This window comes from Drosophila gunungcola (genome assembly GCF_025200985.1).
Source record: "Drosophila gunungcola strain Sukarami chromosome 2R unlocalized genomic scaffold, Dgunungcola_SK_2 000006F, whole genome shotgun sequence".
Lineage (NCBI taxonomy): Eukaryota > Metazoa > Arthropoda > Insecta > Diptera > Drosophilidae > Drosophila > Drosophila gunungcola.
The window spans coordinates 2,331,789-2,356,502 of record NW_026453168.1 but is presented as its reverse complement, the minus strand read 5'-3'; the positions used below and the strand labels follow the sequence as shown (position 1 = coordinate 2,356,502).

At 41.0% G+C, this 24,714-nt stretch overlaps 4 protein-coding genes across 11 annotated transcripts; 2 read left to right on the top strand and 2 right to left on the bottom strand.

Annotated features, from left to right (window-relative positions):
• Positions 1-3,082: 3,082 nt before the first annotated feature.
• On the bottom strand, positions 3,083-9,345 carry LOC128254740 (uncharacterized). 8 transcript variants are annotated; one of them, XR_008267572.1, is made up of 7 exons: positions 9,224-9,345; positions 9,094-9,168; positions 8,880-9,033; positions 8,515-8,833; positions 6,524-6,609; positions 6,293-6,446; positions 6,112-6,235 (listed from the first exon to the last, which is right to left on the bottom strand). XR_008267572.1 is itself a non-coding variant. In XM_052984009.1 (3 exons), exons 1-3 carry the CDS (start codon positions 9,306-9,308, stop codon positions 8,872-8,874), a joined length of 339 nt encoding a protein of 112 aa, XP_052839969.1. In that variant the 5' UTR covers positions 9,309-9,338. The 8 variants fall into 8 exon arrangements, 1 of the variants encoding a protein (XP_052839969.1); XR_008267575.1 differs by having other exon boundaries at positions 8,515-8,748; XR_008267574.1 differs by lacking the exon at positions 6,524-6,609 and having other exon boundaries at positions 6,293-6,461.
• A 2,352-nt stretch (positions 9,346-11,697) lies between these two features.
• On the bottom strand, positions 11,698-12,304 carry LOC128254812 (dynein light chain roadblock-type 1). The gene is made up of 2 exons (XM_052984122.1): positions 12,170-12,304; positions 11,698-12,115 (listed from the first exon to the last, which is right to left on the bottom strand). Exons 1-2 carry the CDS (start codon positions 12,188-12,190, stop codon positions 11,792-11,794), a joined length of 345 nt encoding a protein of 114 aa, XP_052840082.1. The 5' UTR covers positions 12,191-12,304; the 3' UTR covers positions 11,698-11,791.
• A 3,659-nt stretch (positions 12,305-15,963) lies between these two features.
• On the top strand, positions 15,964-17,576 carry LOC128254772 (uncharacterized). The gene is made up of 4 exons (XM_052984068.1): positions 15,964-16,442; positions 16,539-16,633; positions 16,689-16,845; positions 16,904-17,576. The coding sequence occupies exons 1-4, from the start codon at positions 16,292-16,294 to the stop codon at positions 16,978-16,980; spliced, it is 480 nt and encodes a 159-aa protein (XP_052840028.1). The 5' UTR covers positions 15,964-16,291; the 3' UTR covers positions 16,981-17,576.
• Positions 17,577-17,748: 172 nt separating this feature from the next.
• On the top strand, positions 17,749-18,904 carry LOC128254800 (uncharacterized). Its single transcript, XM_052984105.1, has 5 exons — positions 17,749-17,859; positions 17,927-18,052; positions 18,145-18,239; positions 18,302-18,455; positions 18,519-18,904. The coding sequence occupies exons 2-5, from the start codon at positions 17,953-17,955 to the stop codon at positions 18,608-18,610; spliced, it is 441 nt and encodes a 146-aa protein (XP_052840065.1). The 5' UTR covers positions 17,749-17,859; positions 17,927-17,952; the 3' UTR covers positions 18,611-18,904.
• Positions 18,905-24,714: the final 5,810 nt, after the last annotated feature.

Genomic DNA, 24,714 nt, shown 5'->3' with positions numbered 1-24,714 from the left:
TGGATGACTGACTGACTGGTCCTTGACTTGCTGACCCAGTTGGGCATTGTTTTAGCCCCCGCCAATATTGCTTGCCCATAAGATATTTATTTACTTTGCTTTTCCATTCGGAATTTCCAATTTTTCCGCTGCTTCGTCTGCCATTTATTGCTCTCGAGATGTTTTCACTTGGGAGCTGGATGACGGGTTGGGTTCTCCAAAGGTCATCCGCTGCACCAACAACAGCACAGCAAGAGCACAGCAACAGTTCCGACTTCATCCATCCTTTGCCAGTCATCGGGAATGCTGATGCCCCTCCTGCCACAACTTTCACATTAGTTTGTGTGGGTCGACGTGCTCTATCGTTCATCGTTTATATTATCGGCTCGGCATCTCAGCATCTCAGCATCTCGGCATCGTCATCATCTTCTTCCCCGTCATCACATCGCATTGCTTTTGGGCCATGGCGCTGAGTCGGCCTTATCCGCTTTGCCCAATCCTCCATGGCAATTCCTTTGATTACCGCACCCTTTTGCGCTCTTTGTTCGGGCTTAGGTCATCATAAATTGTTTGCTTTGAAGTCAATTATTGATATAGGATTTGCAGCCGTGATTAGGCCGCCTCTTCCCCGGCCAAGTGGGTCAGTGGAGTGTGCCCGATCGGGCCATTGTTTCGGGCCTATTCTCCTCCCCGGCGAAAGTTCAATGCCAACGCGATGCCAATGGCAATGGCAACGGCAAAGGCAAACTGCACGCCAAGTGCATTAGTTGCCCCCATAAACATTGATAAGCCGACGATAAGGGGCATACGTACCCACTCCCATTGCGATCCCATTATGATCCGCATTCCCCGGCAAATTTTAGCACTCATAATTTGTTTTTGATTGCCTGGCACTTTAGCCGGCTGCTTTGGACCTAAGCAAACCGAAATATAAATCCAAACAAGTGCTCTCTGCGCCGTCTAGGGGACACTCGAAGCGCCGGGACAAACAAAACAGGACCAGGCCGAAGGGACTTGGGACTTGCCATTGGGATAGGGATTGGGATAGGGTAGGGGAACCAGGGACCGAACCAGGGACCAAAGACCAGACCCTTGGACCCATCTCTTCTTTATTTGTCGGCATCTTTTACTCTTCGCTGGCGCTTCCGTCGCTGCAACGAGAGATGCAAATGGTAATGTCTGGCCAAACACACTGGGAGAAACATTGTGCCCGCGACAGGTTGTAGGACTGAAATTTTAGATGAAGATTTTATAGAAATGGATTGGAATTCACGGAAGTAAAATGTTTAAAAGACTTCTGAGAGAAAAGTGATGATTGTGTACTATGGTTTTTAAAAAAATTAATTTCAAATTGCACTCTAGTTACGTTATAATAGGATAAACAAATTTTGGGATACAAAAAAATACATTTCTTAGCTTTTTAACCTATTAAATTTTAATTTATGATTTTCTATTTATTTTTCTAGAAGCTATTATATAAGAAAACTATTATATACTAATTTATAAAATGTTCTTCCTCTCTATATTTTTTTTTCAGTGTTCAAAGGAAAGGAAAGGGAATGAGTCTGCTTGAAAGTCTTTTGACAATATTTGCGCGCCCTGACAATAAAACGCAAAGTGAAGTCTTGAGCTGCAGTTCCACCATCTGCCTCCACATATTTTTGTATTTTTGTATATTCGTATTTGTGTGTTTGTGTGTTTGTGCGGCGGGTCATTTAAATTTCATGCTAAATCAAAAATGCTTGTGTTTATTATTTGTTTTGTGTGCTGTGCTATGCTGTGCTGTGCTGAGCTGTGCTGAGCTGAGTTCTTGGTCGCGGTACGCTTTTCCTGTTTGTCTTTGCATTCCAGTTCATTTCAGCGGAGCGGCGCTTGTGTGTGAGTTGTCTTTTCCTTTTGTTAGCCAAGAAGGCGCCCTTTCCCAACCTCCTGCCGAGCCCCCCGCCCTGCCCTCCACAACCAGCGATGGCAGGCGGCATCCTTTGTGTCCTACACAGGATGTCGATTACATTTGTTTACTGCACTCGGCGCACTATAATTTCCCCCTCGTTTAATGAACAGGTGCCCCAGCGTGGTTGTGTTTGCTGGAATTGTATCCCATTCCCTGCTTAATTTCGACAAGTGTAGAGTGCACTGGGATCTGCGACATTGGAGACAAACATCGCCGCACAAATGGCATTTAATCTCAAAAGCGCATCACCAGATTTACGCCCAAGACAAGATCAAAGCGTCAACTTAGCATTCAGCAGGCCACCAATCAGGTGAACGTCGAAATCCACTCGAGATGCAACTGGATAGCCAACATTGTCCACTGGAGTTTGGATGCCTTGAGAGGGATTTTGGGAGGAGAAATGGAGCAATAACTGCATGATTTGCATTGAACTTTGTGATTTAATTCAACTAATATATATATTTTAAGGTCATAAAGATAGCAAATATAAATGATTTTCAAAGTTGTATTTTAATTTCGTATAGTCACTCCCATAAAATGCAATAAAAGCTTATTTTGCAGCAGACTTACATACATACATCGTCAACATAGTTGCATAAGTGTGCTTAGCCAAGCTAAGACCCAAGGTCTGGGCCAAGCCGACCACTCCTGGCCAACAGATAAATATGCGATAACATTTTAATGGCTAGAAGTCAGATCTCCTTGGTTATTGCCGAGATCGTGGGTGTCGGAGGAGTGGGGTACCGGTCCCAGTCCCGGGCATTACTCAATCAGCAGGCCATAAATGCTAGCTGATTAATGCAGCCGCCAGGCCGACGACAAGTGCAACATTTCCGGTGACAATGATGGGGACTTGCTCGTGCACTGAGAGAAATCAGTTTCCTTTCTACTTGATAACATTAATTCAATCAACTTGACTTGTAATGTGCTGCAAGTAGTTCCATGGCAAAATGGAAAGATTTGTTCTGTCAAAAGTAATGTTGATCATTAGCTAAAATGTAGGATATTATTAAAGTCGTTGTTCGAAATCAGATGTTCTGTTAAGAATGTATATAATAAAACAATTTATTTAATTAAAATAAAGTATTGTTTATTTTTTTATTTTATAATCATAAAATTGTATATGTTTGGCAAGTAATAACAACTAACTAAGCTATAAAGTGAGCAGACACTTTGTGTAGCACTTATGATAGTTCATAAAATTGATATATTTGTAATTTAAAAATATTTTTCTGTGCAGATTGGGGAGTGGTGCTGAAGCTGCCGGCAATGAAGACGACGGCATGCAGTCTGCGGATCACGGAGTGGCAATCAAACGGAGGCCACATTTGGGGTCCATGACAATGACAAGTGTCAAAACGCAGGTTGCACTCATTTAAATTGGCATGATTTACGTTTGCCCCGGCTGGCTACCGACTAGCAGATATCCATGTCGTCCGATGGATGCAACTGCGGCAATATGGCAAATTCCAACAGCACTTAACAAGCCGCAGCCGAAGGAAATGACAAACAGCAGTGCGCTGCGGAGACAAGACGATGACAGGGCTAAAGGGAATGGGCTTGGAGTTGGGAGCTGGGACTTTGGGGATAGGAGATGGGTGATTGGAGATGGGAGATGGGAGCTGGGCGATCCAAGCCGATCCGATCCGGATTCCGGAGTGGCCATCAAGCATTCGAGTCGGGGGCCAAGAGTCGTCGCAGTCGCAGTCGTCGCCGTCGCCTCATGTTGTCCATGTTCATCGCCAAGTCGCCTCCATCCTCACAGCCATTTGGTGTGCATGCAAAGTGTTGAATAATTTGTTGCGAAATATTTCTAGATACACAATGTCGGCGATTCGCGTGCACCCTACAAAATCGTCAATTTTTATATTAATAACTTCTTCAAAAATTGGTTCCTAAAATATTAAATGTTGTGTCATCTTTTCGCCATAAAGGTAAAACATCTAACTACTCAAATATGTTTCAGTTTAGAACACTAAAAAACTTTGAACTATAAAAAACGTCTTTTAAAAGTTTAAATTTTTTCGTATTCAGCTTAAATTGGGTTTTCGCCAACTAATTTGTAACACATTTTTTCAGTTATAAATACATGTTTACATATAGATATTTATAATAAGCATCAAAAGCGGAGTCTATTATGCCATGTCCGGTAAACTAAACCAAATTTTGGGCACCTTAAAAACCAGAGCTATATAAACTTAGCATAGAAACTGTGTTGGAAAATTAAATAATATAGGTTGTAGGAGGTTCTTGCTTATAGAGTGCTACCATTATTTCGTTGTTCATTAGTGTTCTTTTGTCGGGTGTTCCTGCCGAAGAGCTCTGCTCCGAGGCAAGCTTGTTAGTGTGCAACATGCTGTTGCAACGCCGGCGACTGTGGCGGCCACTGCAACAGCAACAGCACCAGCAAGAGCAACTGCAACTGTTGCGTTGCTGCGTAATTAAGTGGGCGACAGTCTGGTAAATGCAAATTTCTTGGCCTTGTCGCATTGCTAGCTGCAGGACATGGCCAAATGCAGATGCTGGCGACCGATATGCCCGATAAGCCGGTGATGTTGCTGCTGTTAGCGGGTTGATGTTGCTGTGGCAGATGTTGCTGCTGCTGCTGCCGACGCTTGTAGACGGCGATAAGCGCTCGCCTATGATCTATGATCCTGACCTTGGCCGGCAGCTCAGAATGCGCATACGCAATGTTGCACATTCTTAATTAAAATGTCAAAACTGGTTTAATGGCGTTAATGAACGAACAGCGCACAGTTCGTTAGTTGGGCGAACAAGTCGTAAGCTTTGACAATATTGCTTGCTGCCCGGCTTCCCCGCAAAATAGTTTGAATTCCTTGGGCTTCGATGTTCATGGCTTTGCGGATCGCTGTTTGATGTGCCAGGCGATCTGGACTTTGATTTATGGCCAAGTGAGCTGCGTTTTCGAACAAAAGCAGCCGCCGCAAGCGCCGGAAAATGGAAAGTTTTCCCCGCTGCCTTGACAGTTTGCGTAGCAAGCGTTGATTTATAGAAATCAAATCGCCGTCTGCTGGCCATTGTTGAAGTCGTTATCGTGGCTGCAAAACTGCGCTGATCTATGCCAAACTATGCCAAACAAATGGCAAGACAACGCAGCCTGTTTGATCATGACTCTTGCAAAACAGAGTGAAGGGTGAATAATTAATGATTTTGATCCGGGTTACTTAATTTTTCTTGAATTGTTTGAAGGATATGACTTTTAGTTATCCATATTGTTCATTATACTTGTGTCAATCTTCAAATCTTGTATTACTTAGATTAGTCTAGCTTAATCAAAACCATTTACGATTATATAATTATGCTAAAAATTTCTCCTCCCTCATGACCCTTTTTATTGGTTTTAAACGGTAACTCAACTGTAAAGACCCAATGCTAAAGCCCATGCAATTCATTTCAGTCTATCTTACCCAGAACTGGCGCCTTTGATGCCGAGCTACACTTAAAACGATTAAGATATTCAGCTAGGATCAATTCAATGCTTTTAATATTAAAGTTTTCTTTAAGAAAAGTATACAGGATAACTCTTCACATGGACAGACAGATAGGCAAATTTGTATATTAAATATGTTTTCCTTCACATCAAATTCATAACGATTTTCCCCTGTGCATCGAACCAACCGACTCTTGGGGGATCCCTTGTCTGCAAAGTTGTGTGATTTATTTGGGCGACTCGGGTGTTTTTGCTCTTTGTGCGCTGCGCTTTTTATTATGGCACAATTTTTATTATTTTTATTGGTGCGCACTCGAGTGGATTTCGCTGGAGTGGAGCAGTTGCAGGCCCATGACGCGACGCACCACCCGCACCACTTTACTTTTCAGAGAGAATCGCAGGAGAAGGCTGTAAACACAACTGCACTGGGCATGCATATCCAGGCGGGCACAAACGAATATGTGCATTTATTATTTTACTTGGCTTGCTCGCATTTTGCAGCAACGATCTGTAGACACAATAAATTACCAATTATATTTTCATTTCATATTTCTGTCATTGATTTCGCTTGCAGACCAAGGCTGTGGTTCCATGGGCCCCACCCAGCAGCTCAGCCGAGAATTCATATCCAACGTAGGAGACTGTTTGTTTTATCAATCAACAGACAAAAATTGTATTACTTTTAAATTCGTACCGAAGAATACACAGACAGATTTAAAACATATATTAACACACGTTGTGGGTGTGCAGTCGGAAAATCCTGAAAACTAATTGACATCCATGCGGTCGCTCTTCACTTCTCCCCAGTTTCAATGCATACAAAAGCGTCTGGTAAATAGTATACAACCAGCAGCCTAAAAAAATTGAGTTAATTATTATTTATACCCTACTTCGGAACTAGGTTATCACACCTGTTACAGCTGTTAAGACTAAAATGATGTACGCTTTCCATTCATCACTGTAGAAATTCAAATTTCTACTTAGCTTCATAGATTCAACAATAACGACTGTCACAATCACAGGAAGAATTATCCCAATCCTGATCCATACTAGAACATAATTTAGCTGAATATTAAAATACTGACAATTTTAATAAAGAGTGAGGAAGAAAAAAAAATATTAATTAATGGTAATACTTAAACCATGATTACGCCTAACAAAAGAAGACATGCACCTAAAAGTCCAAAACTTATTGCTCCCAATTCAATTCGATCGTACAGGGTGTGACCTGTAGAAAAACAAATAATTGTAAAGGTTCCCGATTAAACCTGTCATATTAATTTGTATATTTACGGCTGGACAAATATACTATAAGTGCGATAAACAATATTATGGCAAAGACGGCCCATATATCGCATTCCAATCGACGAGATAACCCTACGCCACAAAATTTACACATTGTTTGTTTCCATGAGTTTTACTGACTGGTATGTTGACTTATGGCTTTCAAATTAAACAGAAAACTCAAAGATGATCCCTTATGATAATCTATCTAATATTTCTTCAATTAAGATTTAATGTCAACGAGTGTTCCATCCACATGTTAATTTATTTGATTAAAGCTTTTAAAAAGTAATTGAAAACTTTAATATTTTATATTATTCAAAAGAATAGAAATTAATTTTTCAGCTGAATTGTTTTAAACCTGAACTTTAATGAATCCTAGCAGCCGGAAAAGTGCAATCTTAACTGTAAAGCCAAACCATCCCCCTGGTTCAGTTATTCGAAAGAAAATCGCGAAAATCCCTTTGTTAGACTGTTTTTATTTTCGTCTGCAGGCGGGACCGTCTATATTTATTTCCTTTGTCGCTCTATAAAGCCGGCCAGCTGGCTTTGTGCAAAGCCTGCCGCCACATTAAGCCCCCGTCCAGTGTTTTGGGAATGGAAATCAAAAGTCGCCGTTAAAGTGTCTAGGAAATTGTGCATGCATTAAATAAATGAAACTCCAGTCACCCAGGCGGACGGACAGAATGACCAAGGGTCGGACCAGGAATAACCTCGGGTCCATGTGCAAATTAAAATGGGAATAGGAGTAAAAGGCGGGGAATTTGTAGAGAGATGAGTGTAAAAAAAAAATAAAAGCACACTTCACTTTCGAACGAATAACTTTTAGGAAAGGGTAAATAAAATAAAAGAAAATCCTACCGTCGCATGTTAAAACTTTTTAATGTTATATATTAAAAAATTTTAGGTACATGTCGTTTGTTTTTACTTTATTAAACATTAAATAAATGCTATAATATATTAAAGCAAGACAAATATTACGGCAAAGTAGTATGGATCATATGTCACGACTAAACGAATTCAGCTACCAGCATTTGACCTCATCTCTCAAGTACGTTTTAATTGCCTTGGCCAATTACAAAGTTCGGCAGAAAATTCAAACTGGCCCAAAAGCTGAGGAAAATCCAAAAGCCCGTCGAAGAGCACCGCATGTAATTCAATCTGGGCAGCTCAGTTTTTCCGTGCTCTTTGTCGGGTTCTGTGTGGGTTTACCTTGAGGGGGCGGCCAGGTGGTCTAATTATACTCTCCAATTTTCATGGTTCCCGTGAGCTTGTGTTCTCTGCTTTGTGCTGTATTTCTGATGCATATTTTACCATAATTTGCTGCTCTTGTTCGTCTGCCAGTTGTCCTGGCGCACAAATTGCGAATTGAAAACTTCGAAAACTAACGGCAATTACAGAATTTTCCGAAACCGAAACCAAAGCCGAGTACGAGAGAACGAAAGGAAAGCCAGAGCCCAAAACTTTGACTATTTGGCTGACTGTGCGTGTAATTATAATTTTCTTTAAGTCGGTTTGCACAAACTTTTCTTTATGTCAAAGTTTTGCCCCGCCCTCTTTCCCCATCCTCTCTATCCTTGCGACCGCAAATAATTTTGTGGGAAAAGTTGCCGCTTTCCCCTTTTCTGCGAATTTTGCCGATTTTTCCATGTTGTTGGTAATTATGCTCTTTGTGCGACGCAAGCAAACTTTTGGTTACATCGTCTGAGTGTATTAGTTGTAATGTGCTTCGGTTAGCCCAAGGAAGCGAGCAAGTTGCCAAACTTACGACAACAATAACAAGGGCAAACAAGCGTCGCGAAGGAGCAACAGGATCCCTTTCCCGGCTGTTTGTATTTGGGGAACTTACCTGTCGCTTCGACCAGATCCTTTGGCTAGACAATGTGTCTTATTAGCGGAGCTTGCCAGCGGCAAACTTTCCAATGATTTTCATTCATTAGAAGCTCGGCATCAAATTTTCAGCTAATCACGTTTGTGAATAGGAACTTTAGCAACAGTTTTTCGCCATAACTGTTGGGTCGGCCATTCTTCAAATATTTTCCACCATTACCAGAAACACTTCAGGGAGTGCGAATGCCTTTCGCTTCAAGAAATAGTATGAGCTCAATGTTTTTTGTACAAGTCATAATAAAAGTAGAGAATAAATAATAGCCAACAGCAAGGATACACTAAGCCAATTAGTAAGTTGTTTATGAAAAAGACTGGATTACTTACCAGCTAGAAACGTGAGAAGAAATATGTTACCCATTTTCCAAAATATTTTCAAAGAGCTCCAAAGCTCAAGTAGAATTCTTATCCTCACCACAAACGCATATATACAGCAAATTGGTATAGCAAATATTGCTAACAGCGCAAAATTTATAAATTCCTAAAAAAATTAAGATTTTATAGGATTAATCACTGTTTGCAGTTTGTTACCACATCGGACATTAGTTTGATTGTGTAAGCAAATCCAATAACCATGACGACGGGGGTAAGTAAAATAATATCAAATGTACTGAGGCTGAAAACTGAAATAACAATAAAAATTGATGATAAGAATATTTTAAAAGAGATACCATGTCGTAGGAGTCCAATAAGAAGGGTTACGCCCACAATGCCCACTATAATCAAAGCATGAGTTGCCTTACATTTTTCGCACATTCAAGAACAATTTAAAGTTTACAATTCTTAGTTGACACTGAATTCTGAAGTAACTCCCTTCAAAAGCATTCATAGGGTATCCCAACCTGTATACCTAACTATAAAATATCCACCCAATGGTTTCACCTAACGATTTCCATCCATAATTCTGGCAAACAAATGAAAACTAATTTTAGTTGTCTTGCACTTAACACCAACTCACGACTTGTCCATTTCGGCTAATGACCAGATATATAGCCATACTGAAACCGATGCTGGGGGCTGTGATTGGGCTAAATGCGTCTGCATGCTTCTCCCTTTGTGGTGTACGGAATGGCATTTTATTGGATTACTCAATCAAATAAGTGCTGGGGAAACCAAATAGGTAAATTGAGAGGGATTTCAAACAAACTGCAAGTTAGAGTAATCCGGTGAAGAATTTTCCTGCTCAAAAATGCAGATTTCAAAGCAAAAATAACCTTCAAATAATACCTTCTACACGGAAAAATATATATTTGAGTCTATGTTTATAAATCATTCCTAATGTCTATTGGAAGTATTTTATCTAAGTAATTAAACTTTTAGGAGTGCTGTTTTTATCACATAATTTTAAAAAGTCGAGATATATGAGATTTTAATAGTTTTTAAACCTCAATAACATTTTTTTTTTAATTGTTTGAAAGAATGACCAAGTTCAATTTTCTCGCCGTTTAATATCATTTTCCAAATGTTTTATTAGAGTTATTGGCAAAAATACAAAAAAATTTGGTTTTAGTAAATGTATGCGAACGAGATAGTCTCGCTTTTCTTCTAATTACTCTCTTTAAAATCAAATCTAAATCCCATCTATACGAAAGTGTTACTCATGTATCGTTCATTAACATGTCGAACAAATGTTTTAAATTTTTCATCTTTGAATTAGCCATTACCGATATTATCGACACCTTAGATCCGATTTTGTTTGTGTATTTATGATATAAATGCGCCACCAACCCGCAACATTCCACTGACGCCATGCTAATTCGAATGCAAGCCCTCAAACATCCTTGAGAGTTATGCAAAGCAGGAGCTGCCGAATGCAAAATGTGTTTTCACTTTTGTTCGTTTATCAAACGGGTGTCGGGCTGACTGTCTGGCTGGTTTTGTTGGTTTCGTTGGGTTTCGTTTGCCGGCTTGTCGGTTTGTTGGCAGGGCGCCATGGTCCGACTCCAACTGCAATATGACCAACGGCAACAAATAGCTGACAGTAACAACAGTAACAACAGCAACGGCGCTGGATACAGCTGAAAACCAGAAAAGGACCCGGGGCGAGTTCACGACTCGCACCGCATATTGAAAGCAAAAACTGCAGTCAGAGTGAGTCGGAGAGTGAAGACAGGCACACGTGATGGGGTATATTGGGATTGTGTTAACGGTGTGGCTACATGGATGCATGGCTGGCTGGATGTTGGGGCCTCGATGTGGAGCGGGTGCAGCTGCCCCAACCACCCAACCACCCAGCCAACCAACTCCTAGACGAGTGCCTTGATGTGAAGCCAAGTGAAAATGAAAACAAAGTTTAACAAACCGTGGCTAACGAGCTACATTATTAAAACTTCAAAAATGCATAAATTTGCCGGAGACGAATGGAGCGGAGTGCGGCATTATAATAATATAATGCATATCCTGGGCAGGCATTTGAAAGTTATTGACACCTTCCCTTCTCTCTCCTCTCTCCTCTGCCCCCAACTCGGCAACTCGTGACGTGATCGGTGCGCAGCTCCTCCGCAAGAAGGTGTTGCAACATGGTCTATGGTGTGCCTGTGCCTGAGCCTGAGCCTCGGTGCCTGCCCCAAAGTTGCACGATCTGGGCAGCAGACTCAAGCCCAAACCCAAACAGAAAACCCAAGTGGAACTGCGAGTCGAGTTCGCGACTCGGCTGCCAAGTGATTCTGCGCATATTAGTTGGCCATTAGGCGCACACCATTGTCAGCTGTGAGCGGCAGTCGAAAGCGCATTAAAATTCAGACGGTGTTAAATATTACAAGCGCCCCCTTGCTGAAAAGGCGAAAAGGTTTCGCGCTGATTTGCAGCTGCCACTCAAAAGCAGGAGGTTGGCTAAGAGTGTGAGGATGTTTCGAGGATCAGCGGGTTGCGGGGGAGCTTGTGAAATGTTGTGGCGACGTGATATGTTAATCTCGCAGGCCAAAACGTGGAGCGCTTGGGATGCGGATGTTTGGCAGACAGAAAAACACTTGTTGGGTCGCCATTAGTTGGAATGCAGAAACCGCACCAACGATGTCTTCTTTTATATGCATTAGAAAGAAAATTATAAATGTATTCCCAAATTGTATGTGTAACTAGAAAATATTGGGACCCCAACCTTATCAAACGAAAATAATTTAAACTTTCGACAAAAATAAACTTGAAGTGTTATTTTAACAGTCCATCTCAAGTCTTTAGTCGTGTTACACTTGTGTTTTGAAAGCGGTAAGAGGAATCATACTTTTAAAAGGAAATATATGCTATCCCTTTATGTTAATGAAAGAATCCTTGGCATTTTGGACCACCAAAACAGTGATCTTTGCATCTGGGGTGATGAGCACCTCGTGATATTTGGTGCGAACCCTCAAGAAAGTCAATGTTTGAGCTGGCTCCATTTTGGATAGGAATGCCTGGCACTTTTCACGCAAGTTGTCGTACAGACAGGCGTACTGCAGGCTCTCCTGACGTTCCATGGATGTTTTAACCGGTACACCCGAGTGATTCATGATCAGGATGTCCTCGACACCAGGTTTTGCCTGCACAAGGCGAAATACTTCATCCACATACCTCTTGGTGCGAATAGGCTGCGGGTTTTTTAAGGTTAAATAATGTGAGGTAATAATTACTTTTGGACTTACATCAACCTCTGCAACCTGCATTTTGCCTACAGATTTCCGAGAGCTCTATAGAGTTGAAATTATGTTGAAAAGTTATCAAAATCAATCATTTCCTGGGCTGCTTTGATTTGTTTTGATTAAAGTGTACGTTTTAAAAGCTGCTTTTTTATTCAGTATTGTTGTAGATATATATAAAGACATAATATTTTTGGACTTAAAACTTAATATTATTCAGAAGTTAATGCACCCAAAAACAAAAAATGAAGGTTTGGTTTTAATATGTGTGTACTAAAATATACTTCAAAATTTAAAGTTTATAAGCTTTTACGGCACCAGAGTTAGTCGCAATAAGCCGATACCAAAATATTTCCGCACTGTTATTAGTATCCATAACAAGGACAAACAATGATAAATTCCGCGGGTATCATCCCTGTGACGTCATAATCACGGGCATTTGATGATTTAGCGCGATGGTGAGCAGGGCCAAATTAGGCTAGAGTTATTTGCCAAAGCGGGCTCTAACTCGCCGGCCCGGTCTAATCGGCTCTTAACTTTTAGCTGCCAAGCATGGACGGCCCACTTTCGAGGTGCGCTCCCAGAGCATAAAGTGCAATTATAGCGGTGCAGCGAGGAACAGGGCCATGAAATACCAACACCCGACAGCTGTAAACAACAATTTGCCGGGCGGCCATAACCGCATCGCATCGCATCGCATCTCAGACCAAATGCCAATAACTCGCCGGGCCAGAGAGCTTATAAAAAAGTTATTTAAAAGCCCAGCCAGCCACTCGGTTGGACTCCACGTCCACGTCTCAGTCGAAGACGAAGACGAAGCCAATCCAATCCAACAATGGCAAATGATGATGAGACGTCCGAGTTTGAGTTTGAGTCTGAGTCCAAGTCGTTTCAGGTTAAACGCTAAGCGTTTCGGCAGACGCGCAAAAACTTAGACGCGCTCAAGGGGTCGAGGATGGAAAGTTGAATGAAAATACCCCAGCCGGAGCAGCGAACGTAATGAGCAAATTTATGGTCAATTGATAATTTAGAGGCATTCGGTATCATCAATAATGGACCGTCCGTCCGTCTGTCTCGATGCGGAACAGACCGACTGAAGATGAGGCATTGTTATGGGGACCAATGTGGCGCAAATTGTGCTAAATGTTTCGGCATTCGAGATTCGGCGTTCAGCAGGCCCTACGCACACGCACATTAAATATATTTATGTGGCCATCGTAAGGGGTCCGTGGCCATATTTTATATAATTCGACTGTCAACCGGAGAACTGGGTCAGAGCAGAGGCTTGAGTCGACTGCAAATCTCGCCCCGCAATTTTTGTTGTTGTCTAGGCCTTCATGCCTTCATGGCTCGCAATTTAAGTCGCTAATTGAACGCTTTGTCTGACACATCGAATAAATCACACGATTTTCAGCTTGCACCTTGCAAGCCAGTCGAAGGAGGTCTTCCTGAGGTCTGAGTCGCCTGAGTCGCTTCCACCAACTGCACGTCGCCATGTTTATGCCAATAATATGCCATAAAGTATAGAAAGGAGCCGGCAGAGCTCAATGGAGCACAATGGAGCTGCTCGGTGCTCGGTGCTCAGTGCACATGGGGTCCAAAAACGGCTGGTTGTTTGGCTTTCTGGCTGTTTGGCTTTCTGGCTGCCGTAGAGCGGCTTCCTCTGATAAACTTTATGACATCGAAGGGGGAAGTGAATGTGGAAGTGCAGCCACTTTGTCAGCGGCCATCCGCTGGTTTCCCCAACCCGATACCGATACCGATTCCGCTCCCGACTCCAAGCCCATTCCCTTTAGCAGTCCTCGAGCACGGCGCTAAAGTTTAAGCATTGCCCGAACTTTACGCACAACTTGCACACATAATTTACGTCCCATCCTCCGCTCCTCTGCGTAATTATTGGCCAGGAGCCGGAGTCGAACCGGAGTCGGAGTCGGGGTCTCAAACCGGGCATGGGTTATATGTGAGTGCATTAGAGGCGACCACAAATTGTTTGGTTTGCTTTGGTTTAGCGCAAATTGTAGTCATAACTTCTTCTCGGGCTGCCGTCAGTCGGACAATCGGGACTGTGATGGCTCGAATGCACCTCGTTTGGCGGACGGAATTGAGGAGAGGTTAACTGGTCTTGAACTCCCCCCATTACGACGTCATTCGATCGGAGTAATGGAGGACTATTAAGAAGTTGCACAAATATGAGAAAGCTTCCAGTGTCTAAGACATTTTAAGGAGTATGGCAAAAATGTTGATTTGCGGGTTATGGCAGGATAGATAAACACCATTTAACTGAGATTTTAATATTCGATTTTTATTTTTTAAAATCGTGTTCCCTAAAATGTTGCACGAAAAATGACTTATTTAAGATTTAATTGTTAAATTTGCATGTTTAGGCTTGGTTGTTTTAAATTATTATCTATTAGAGAAGAAGTAACTTAAATCTTACATATTAAGTTGCGCAATAATTGCATTTTACCAACCCTATTGTCGTTTGAGCAAAGTGGAACTTAAATCCATGAGCAGATTGGGCGATTAGGAAGACCTCCTCCGTTTGAGACGGCAACTGCCGCAAATCCCACATCAATCAAATTGCCCGTTGCCCCAACAACAACAACCTGCATATCAACAACTAATGTATCAACAATAGCTTTGTGTGTGTATTGCGGGTGCACTACGGGCAAATTAAACCCGGCTTAAGTAACCGCTATGCACAATGGCGCTCGGAACATGCAAATTATATTGTCCATTAATCGGCCAAGTCAATCAAGATCGGACTCTGGTTTCCTTACCGAGGGGATAAGAGGTTTCAATTTTGTAGATAGTGTAACAAAGTGTTTTCCCAACCGAACTATTATTAGTTTGAATTTTTAAGTTTGTTTGCAGCTGACCTCCAACTCTGTAAGTCGGTGGTTTTTCATATAATTTTTGCTCTTAAGCTTAATTGAATTGACTTGATTTATTATTACATTTTGCGTTAATTTATCATCAATAAAATTCTTGTTACAGGTAGTTTAATACTAATCCAAAATTCATTGCAGTATAAACCAATGTTCCTAGCGTAGTGGGCATGCAATTGGCTTGCATGCAGAATATAATAATGTGCCACGCCCTCCGCCCTTCCCAGCACACACACACACACACATGTTTGAAAAGGACACCTGAGTCCTTACTCAGGACTGCCACAGTTGGTATAGAACAGGGCCTGGACAAACTGCGGAGCCGAGCCACTAGGATGTGTCCTTCGTTTTCTGCATTGATTTTGAATTTCCAAGGAAGTAGCGCGGAAACTTGTTAGTCCGCCATCCGCCCATCCTTTCACCTTTCAACTTTTACGCTCACCCCCTTTCTACGCCCACACATAATTTGCTTTGCATGCAGTTTGCCAAACGGAGGGAGACAGAGCGACACGAGCCTGGCCCGGACTATTACGCTGGCAAATTGCAATGTAATTAGTTTTTACATTTCTATATAGTCGGCGAACGTATAATTGTGGAAAATGGCATTTCTAGTTAATTAATGGCTTGCCCTGCCCCCATCCACTGCCACTGCCAGTGCCAGTGCTAGTGCCAATGCCAATAGCCCCGGAGCTGTGGAGCTTTGCGAAAACTTTCTGCACATTTGTTGCCGCTTCCCACCGTGTGCAGTCAACAAAAAAGTGCAACTGCCACGCCCCCGTTCGCCCACTGTCAACCTTTGGCAACTTTGCTTGAATTGCTTGAAAAATTTAATTAAAACGCTGGTATTTTCGTGCCCTCCAATCGTAAAAATATCATTTCAATGCACACACTCATTGGAATTGGAAAGGATATGCTGGCAGAATGGAGGGAATCCAGGCTGCCACCCAAAATGCAGTCACCAGCTGTTGATTCAATTACGAATTGGTTTGATTAAAATTGGACAGCGAATGGATTCACTTCTTTGTAGTTTCAATTTCATTGTTTTGAATACAAATGCTTGCTTCCGATTGAAACTAATGTTACTTAGAACTTAACGTCAAAGCAATCTGTAAAAAATGACAAATGTTGTATATTAAATACAAAACGGTTGCTGGTTTAATTGGTGAAGTGCAAATAGTTTTAAGGGTGAATCATTTTGAAGTCTGAGCACAGAGAACCCATCTTGTTCTCTTTAAATTCTATGTATTTACTCAGTTTAGTTTATATGGAAAATTGCTTGGAAGTTATTAAAATGTGCAGATGTCCAAGCCACCAGTACAGTTGCTTCCTTGTCGCAGGTTTGGCGATTATGGCAGCACTTTCGGATCTAGGTTACAAATATTACCAGCTAGGTAAAATAAAAAGTAGTTAATGGACACACCAAAAAGTTTTTTTTCTTTAAAATCACAGATAATTAACGAATAAAAAAACCTGGTATATATTTATAGCCACATTAGAAATGAATGGTTGGATAGTGGCATCAGCTGTCGACTGGATATTGGTGATAATTGCCGCTGTTATACTTATTGTAGGCGCAAAAAAGGCAAGTACTTTTAAATTAAATAATATCAATTCTAACCGTCTCTCCCTTATTTCAGAAAAACATCAGTCTTTTGCTGATCTGGGTAATAGGTTCAATGGTGCTCGGAGTTTCTCAGGTTATTATAAAGATGGTAATATTTTTTTGTTTTTTTTATGACAACGTCGCTGCGACGAGCCGTATTCTGAGAAGTGGTTCCCTTATCTTCGTAATATGTCAGTAAACCCAAAATATTATTTATCGCTGCAATCTAATGAAGCTTTTGCTTTTCAGTATTGTTCTCTCTTTTCGCTTACTACCCATATGCATATATCCGTGAGCTGAAAGAGCAAGACGAACAAAATCAATGAAGCCATCCAATTTTTATGAACTAAAAAGAAAACCTTATATTTTTTGTATGATCATTGTAGATTAACTCGGATTAACATGTATAAACGTTTCTTGAAGTACTATTGTATATGCTCAAAGGTTTTTTACAATTGCTCTTTAAATTAGTCTGGTGTGGGCTCTGGAAAGCCTAATGTGCGTCTTAGTGGCTTGATAACCAAATCATTCTGGAGATGTTCCGAGCAGATCCGTTGTCTTGAAAGGCTCCATTCGCGGAACGTTGATAAATTTTGAGTGCGTCCTCTTATTTTGATGCGGATATTTGATCACCGAGTGCAGGGTAAAACGCCTTAAGAGTCTTGGGGCCTTTGAATCAAATTCCGCTGCGTGAGACGATTTAGAATGTGGTGACTGTAAAACCACCAGACACGCCTTTTGAAATAGCTTAAACAAATAAGTTGTTGCGACTAGTTTTAAATCACTAGCTTTTTTTAAAGGAATTGAATGTTAAATTTTACTTAACAAAATACAGATAAGACAGAAATATACAAACGAACTTTGAATAATTTTAGATTGAAAAAACAAGGGCACGAGACTTACTAAGCACGATTCTTCAAATTTTGTAATAAAACAATTATTTGAAAATTCACAATTCAAGACAGCTTTTAGCCCAAGAAGTTGAGTAAACAGACCATTAACACTAATTTATTATTGCCTCGTAATTATAAAATGTATATACAATATCTTAAATGGTGAGTACCAACTCTTTCATTAAATGGAAACCAAAGTGACTTGAAATTAAATGTCAAAGAGTCTGTAAATCTTAACAAAAGATATTCTAAAATCCAAAAGTATATATGATTTAACAGTTTGGCTGTAGAAAGCAAAAGCGATTAGAAACGGTATTTGCTTTCAATCAGTTACCAACAGCAAAATTAAATATTCCATTTTCCCCACCTTTGCAAACAGAAATTTAAATTTGGAACAATATAAAAATGTGCTTGGATAGGTACCAAAAGCCTTGTTGTGTCCTTTTAGGAATTACGGCGATTATATTGGGCGCTGTGGAGATATTATACAACAGCTACTTGCTAGGTAAATATGTCATTAGAAAGATATGTAATCTGGCTTACCAACTATTATTAAATTGTTATAAAATCGATTATTAATAATGTTAATATTTAAAGTGCAGTTTGAGATAAATTATTGGTTAATAGCATCAGTGGCAGCCTGGTCGCTGATTGTCATTGCCGCAATATTTCTGATTGTGGGCGCGTTAAAGGCAAGTACTTGTTAACTAAATAAAATAAATTTACAACTTCCAATCACAACCATTGACTTTAGAGAATGCCACTTCTGCTGATGATCTGGGTAATAGTTGGACTGCTGTGCGGAATTCCTCTGATTATTATTAGAACTCGCTTGCTGATATCTTTCCATTTGCGCAAAGGTGTAAATGAAGATATTCTACGTGCCATAATCAATATGTTCTTTTTATGTCAGTCAACTGAAAATATTCTGTCAAGCAACATTCTAATTCAATTCAACTCTTACATTTCAGTATTGGTCTTTGTTTGGTCCTACTACCCCTATGCGTATTGGCGTGACATAAAACTAGGACGATTCGAACACATCAACAATGCGGAGAGATAGGGCATTGGGAATTCGGAATACTCAGTAAAATGTTTGCAAGCTTTTCTTTAAATCGAACCAATCAAATCCGACCTCTAGTTGTATGATTGTGATCAACTCGAGTCAAATCAGCCATGTCTGCCTTAAATTCAACATCCATTTCGACTCCATTTCATGACTTCATTTTTAATAAACAAATAGCCGGCAGTGACCAGGAGATCCGAATTTGCATAAAATAACAGAAGCAATAACAATGGGTGACAACAAATCAAATGCGAATGGTAAACCAACCGCAAATAGAAAGTGAAAATCAAACACAAAACGCTACCGTTTATTTCTGTGCTTTCGTATTTTCTGCATTTTCTGGCCGCTTTTTCAGGTCTTTTGGGTTTATTTGTCGGGCGTCTAATTTAAATAAACATTTATTTGTACAAAGGCTTTAATACATTTGGCAAATGACTTCCTGAATTGTGTGCAGCGGGTACCAGCCCAACTGCTGGCTGCTCAAATTGCATAATCGGCGAGACAAATGCAGGGGATTATGAAATCCTTCGCTCACAGGCTACAAATCCAGCCGAAAACACGAGCGCGAGCTGCCGCGGAGACGCCACCGACCTGGCAACAACCTGTCGCATATTTAAAGCGATTAACGGCACGATTTCAGGCGCTGCCTGCCAGCAACAACAACATCACAGCAGCAACAGCAACAGCACAGCAACTGCACAGCAGCAACTGCGGCACAGCAGCGGCAACACGGTGGCAAGGCCTCAGCATAAAAATTGAAATTGAAATGCTTTTGGCAGTGCCAACACTCTTTGGTCTGATGCAGGGCCAACGTGACTATCTTTTTTTGGGGTATTTCCAACATTACTAAAGTTATCTTCAGGGTAATCTATAGGTAAAGGGTAAATTAATAATAATTAGAATAATAATAATGAATAGAATTAGAATAATGTAATGTTATGTTTTTCTATCTGGGTAATCGAAAAAAAATTTAATTATTAAGTGACTTTAGTCTTTTAGCTTAAACTAGTAGCAGCTAAAAAACTTTCTAACCATATAGTAAGCTCAAGACTTTAAATAAAAAAAATAAATCTTTTAAAATATGAGAGAATTTTCTGTTAATTTTTTATATGTAGCATATATGTATATAGTATTTAGTTAAGAAAATTTACCCTTATAAAAATTCAAAAGTGTATAACAAATTCAATATATTAGTTTTTTAGCTTTGGTCCGGGCATTTCCTGTATTTTTTTGTGAGGGGTAGTTCGTGTCTCTAGCGCCGCAACGAAAACGTTTGTAAATACTTTGAAAGCATTTCCAGCAATGAAACAAACACAAAATGGGCTCCGCTGCTGCAATTGGAAAATTGTGAAAAATAAAATAATATATATTGTGCACAATACTTGCATACTTGGGCATAAGCCATTGTTATTGCGGCGCTGTGAATTCCCCCACCACCTAGTTTCACAACGAGTGACCTATAAATAAAGTTGGCAGCCAAACAACTGGGCCCAGAAATGGCAAACAGCGTGAATTGTGCAATAAAAAAAAAATAATATGAATATAACAACCGCAAAGAGCCAGATTTTCAATTGGTTTTCTATCCCTTTTCTTTTCTTTTCTTTACTATCCTACTCCCGATTTTCCGACTGACTGACCCTTGACCTTACAAGCTTTTTGGTTTGTTAGCTGCTTTTAAGTGGGCAACAAAATTGCAAGGCTAGCAAGTATATAAGTGGGCCTTGCACTCTTTGGTAACTTTATGGAAATGAATTGTTTTTAGGAGGTACTTTGCTTTGATTTTATCCGGAAAAGTTTTGGGGCTCCTTCAAGAACCTCAAAAATTCTATACAGAAATGCTCGCTTACAATGAGCTCGTGAAACTAAAACTTGCGTTGCTCCGATACAGTAGAGATTTCTGGTTGTGGCCCAAGGCATCCAGTACGTCTAAATGGCAAAAGCTTTTATCAGCTCCGATTACACACTTTAAGCAACAAAAGTGTCACTTTAAAAGCAGCGGAAGAACAGGGAGCGGCTCCAGGAGTGGATGGACACCTGAGAGAGCTGCTGTGGTTGCCCCACCGCAAAATTGTTGCCCGAAACCAGCGTAACCCAAGTCGGGCAGGGGCAGGCATCCTAGGGTTCCAGCATCCCAGTAGCCCAGCATCCACATCCACCCAACCAGCGTAAGCTAACTCAACTTAAATAAATTTAATTTAATTACCAGTAAAAACCGCATGAGTAACTTCAGCCCGAGATGAGAGCAGAGCACAGCAGAGCAGACTGTCGTTATCCGGCGAGCTGAGATGCGATGAGATGGTTGCACGTGAATGTGAAGCACCACCTGGTTGGGTTGGGTTCACCTGTGCCACCTGAGCCCCATCCCTGGCTTTATTTAGGAAATAACATTTTTGTGGCAACACATTTTTGGATTTTATTACAGATCCTGTGCCAGGACGCGTTCGTTGAGTGCTTCTCACTCTCGGATGCTGCTCCGTTAAGGTCAACATGCATTTTATCATTTTAAGTAGCAGAGTGGCAAGTGGAAAGTAGCAAGAAGCAGCAGCTGGAGGCTGGAGGGCACTCGACACTAGACACTCGACGATAAATAACCTTAATGTAGTGCCGGGTCGCCCTTTCGCTTTGGTTACATGTTTAATTACGAGCAGCACAATCTCAAAGCATACTTTCGGGCGGCGCTGAAAAAAGTGCTCGAGAAAGTGTAGTAGAAAAACGGGCTGTAGTTTGGCTGCGCCTGTGTGAGTATGTATCTGTATCTGTGTATCTGTGTGACTATGCCATGTGTGTATGGCACAAGGTCAAGTCAGCACTCGGTTAGCACTGCTCCCGATTATAATGCAAATTGGCCTCGCAGTGTTTGCACATGTCGGCAAATACTTGAGCGGTGCCACAGCGGTCCTTGAGACACACTAACCACCCACTCATCCTATCAACCACCAACCCACCCAAACTGAGAAGCTCAGCCACACACGTACACACCAGGTCAGAGTTCCCAGGCGGCCAAATCGGAGGACTCTGTCGTTATTGGTGTGTAGTAGCCGGAGCGGCTTCTTGAGATCTTAGTTACCTGCATCAGGTGTCTATGGAGTGCCCTTCACGGCCATTAACCATTTAAATAAAGTTACAAATTTAATTAACTAGTGAAAAAATTATAAGTAACCTTTAATAAATGCCCTAAATGCCCTTTTCTATGAATTGCTTTGCTAATCTCTTATTATATAAGTGCATACTACAATGTATGCAAATTGTTTGCTTAATATTTTAAAAATTTTAAAACAGTTGCAAAAGTGATATTGGAAACCAGTTTGTTCATTCAGAGAAATGGTCTGATCTGTAGTATGTTTACGTTAAGTTGGCATTGTTTTAAAACATTTTGTATTCACTTCAGTGTTGAATTGAAAAAAAAGTGTGTCTTGAAAATAAACTACCTATAATATTGAAGTATAAGAATTATTTCAGTACTAATTAAAATAAATAAAATCAAATAAAATACTTTTAATTTTTACTTCTATACCGAGCAATCTAAAACTGTGTTCTGTGACCTTATTTTTAAGCCACATAAGTTTTTCTTATACTTCATTGGTATTAAAGTTAAAACCCATCCTTTTGAGAATGTTTCCGTACCAAATAGTTCATGAATCATTTCATCTTTGATAGTTTTTTCGGTGTTCGGTAAATAGCATTCTTAATCAAATATAAAATTCCAAATAAAGGACTAAAAATATGCCATATTAATTCGACATTTTCACTCTTATTTGGGTTTCTGGTAGGGCACATCGAGTGGCAGATCCTTTTGTGTAATCTGTCCTAAGTGCTGCTTAAATGCATTTCATAAATCGTTTGCCAGCCCAGTCTTGGGAAAATCCATTCATCCTCGAACCACCCCGCCCCGCCCCTCTCCGCCCTCGTGCACCGTTGCCTGGTAACCTAGTTTAATAAATAAATCGTAGTTTTTTCGTGCCTTGGACGACGTCCCTGCGATCCACGTCCCTCTCCCAGGACTCCTTCTTTCTGTGTCTTTTTGTCTTCGGCAAGTCATTCATGTGTGCAATCTGTGGGTGTGACTAATTCAATTACAACGCCCAATTGTGCATGCCTCGGCGCCCAGGCCCAGGCCCAGGCCCTGCCCCTCCCCCTGCCCCTGCCCCTCCCCCTCACCCTCACCCTCCATCTCAATCCGTGATTTTTCATTTCGTTTTCACGCTTTCACCGTGCATGTGCAGGTAGTATTTGGAAGTGCATATCTAGCGGTATGGGAACTGTGAACGAGCGTTACTTGGGCTTTGCATTGCCGACTCCCAAACCGAAAACGAATGCGAATCCGACCCACTCCCTGTTTTCTATGCAACGGGACATTCACGTTTCGTGTCACCCCGGGACTTAATTGTTTTTTGTCACACGAGTTATCCTTTTTGGGGCGTATCATGTTCGAAATTGAAATTAACTGACAGGGCAGCCGTTGGCTGGGGTTGAGTAATGAACATGATTTGTGCAGTGCGAAATTCTGGGTGGGAGGAGGATAGTACATAGGTCGCAGAATCGTTATGGCTTTCAGCCTTTGCAAAGGGCCCTGCCGAAGGTCTCTGGGAACCTAAGTAAACAAGAGTGGTTGGGTCTTTGACAGTCACGAAATGGGATTTGTTATACAACAAATACTGTCGAAAAGGCAAGAGCAACAGAGAACTGGAAAAGGCCACATGACACAATGAATATTGGCTACGTCAATCAACTGGAAAACCATTAACTAATAGGGCAATGCACAGAAAACGACTACCGAACTCGGCGCGCACTGTACCGCTGAGGAAAAACCTCCAACCGAATATGAAGAAGCCCGGTGGCAACACCTTCGAATACCGATTTTCCTGGGAGCCGTCGCCGCTGGCACTTCCCCATCATCATCGTCATTATGGGAATGCCTCCTGGTGCGACTATCGGCGGCCCAGCATCTTGATGATCGGAGCAGGAACCAGAGCCATTGCGAAACGTGATTTGTAGGGTCATCATTCAAAAGGCATCGACTACAAGCGCGCCGAGATCGCATCCCGAAGTCGCGGCGCAGGAATCGGAGTCCCGGCCCAAAACAGGGCCCAAACCAGATCCCAGACGATTCCGAGCAGCAGCCGAAAAGAAAATTAAAATGGTTATACATTCATGTAATTTAACGAAATTCAATTGAATGCCAAGTCACAACAACTGCCCGACCAGGGGCCAAACTAAACTAAAGCGAACTAAGCCGAACTCCCAGCACAGGTCGGTGCTGTCTTTGCAGTCAGAAAAATAATGGGACTTTAATCAAAATTTGACTAAATTATTAATTATCAAGCTCAGTTTAACATCTTACTGATTTAAAAATGCTCAATCGGTCTTTGAACAAGGAAAATACGGCTGCAAATTTGGATATTTTAATTAAGAACAAGTATTTATTATATAGCTTTCATTACCAATAATAAAATATTTGATTACACAATATATTAATGTTACTTTCCCGCGTTATTTGATAACGGTTTCAAACGGCATATTTTTGTAAAAAAATGAATTTATCTATTGAAATATAAATAAGTTTAGTTTGTTTTAAAAATAGAGTAGAAACATAACAACATTTCGTGCTGAGTTATTTGATTAAATTAAGTCGGGTCAAACAGTTAATATAAATTGTAATAACCGATTTCACAATTTTGTTCAATTTTGAAAGGGAGCTCTAAGCTCTCTATAATTATTTAATTGTTATTTAGTTTGCTGTCAAATAGTTTGACCCCGTTTTAAAACGTTTGTACAATAACCCATTGCCACCAGATCATGATAATAAGGGTTATGGAAGACTAAAGTCGTTTATGAGTAGGACAGGAACAGTTAATATTGTGAACTAATTTGTATCGCGTTTTTATATATTTTTAGAGAACCTTCAATACGTTTTTTGCAGTGCGGATGCGCTGTCTGCGCCGATATTGCCGATGCCAAGCGTGAGATTATCGGCGATTGTATGCAGCGATGATGATGCTGATGAGGATGAGGCTAAGGATGAGACTGCGACTGGGAGTGCAGTTTGAGCCCGGCCAAAGCCGCCTTGGCCCATGGCTCCCGTAAGTTGGCAGTGCACTCGA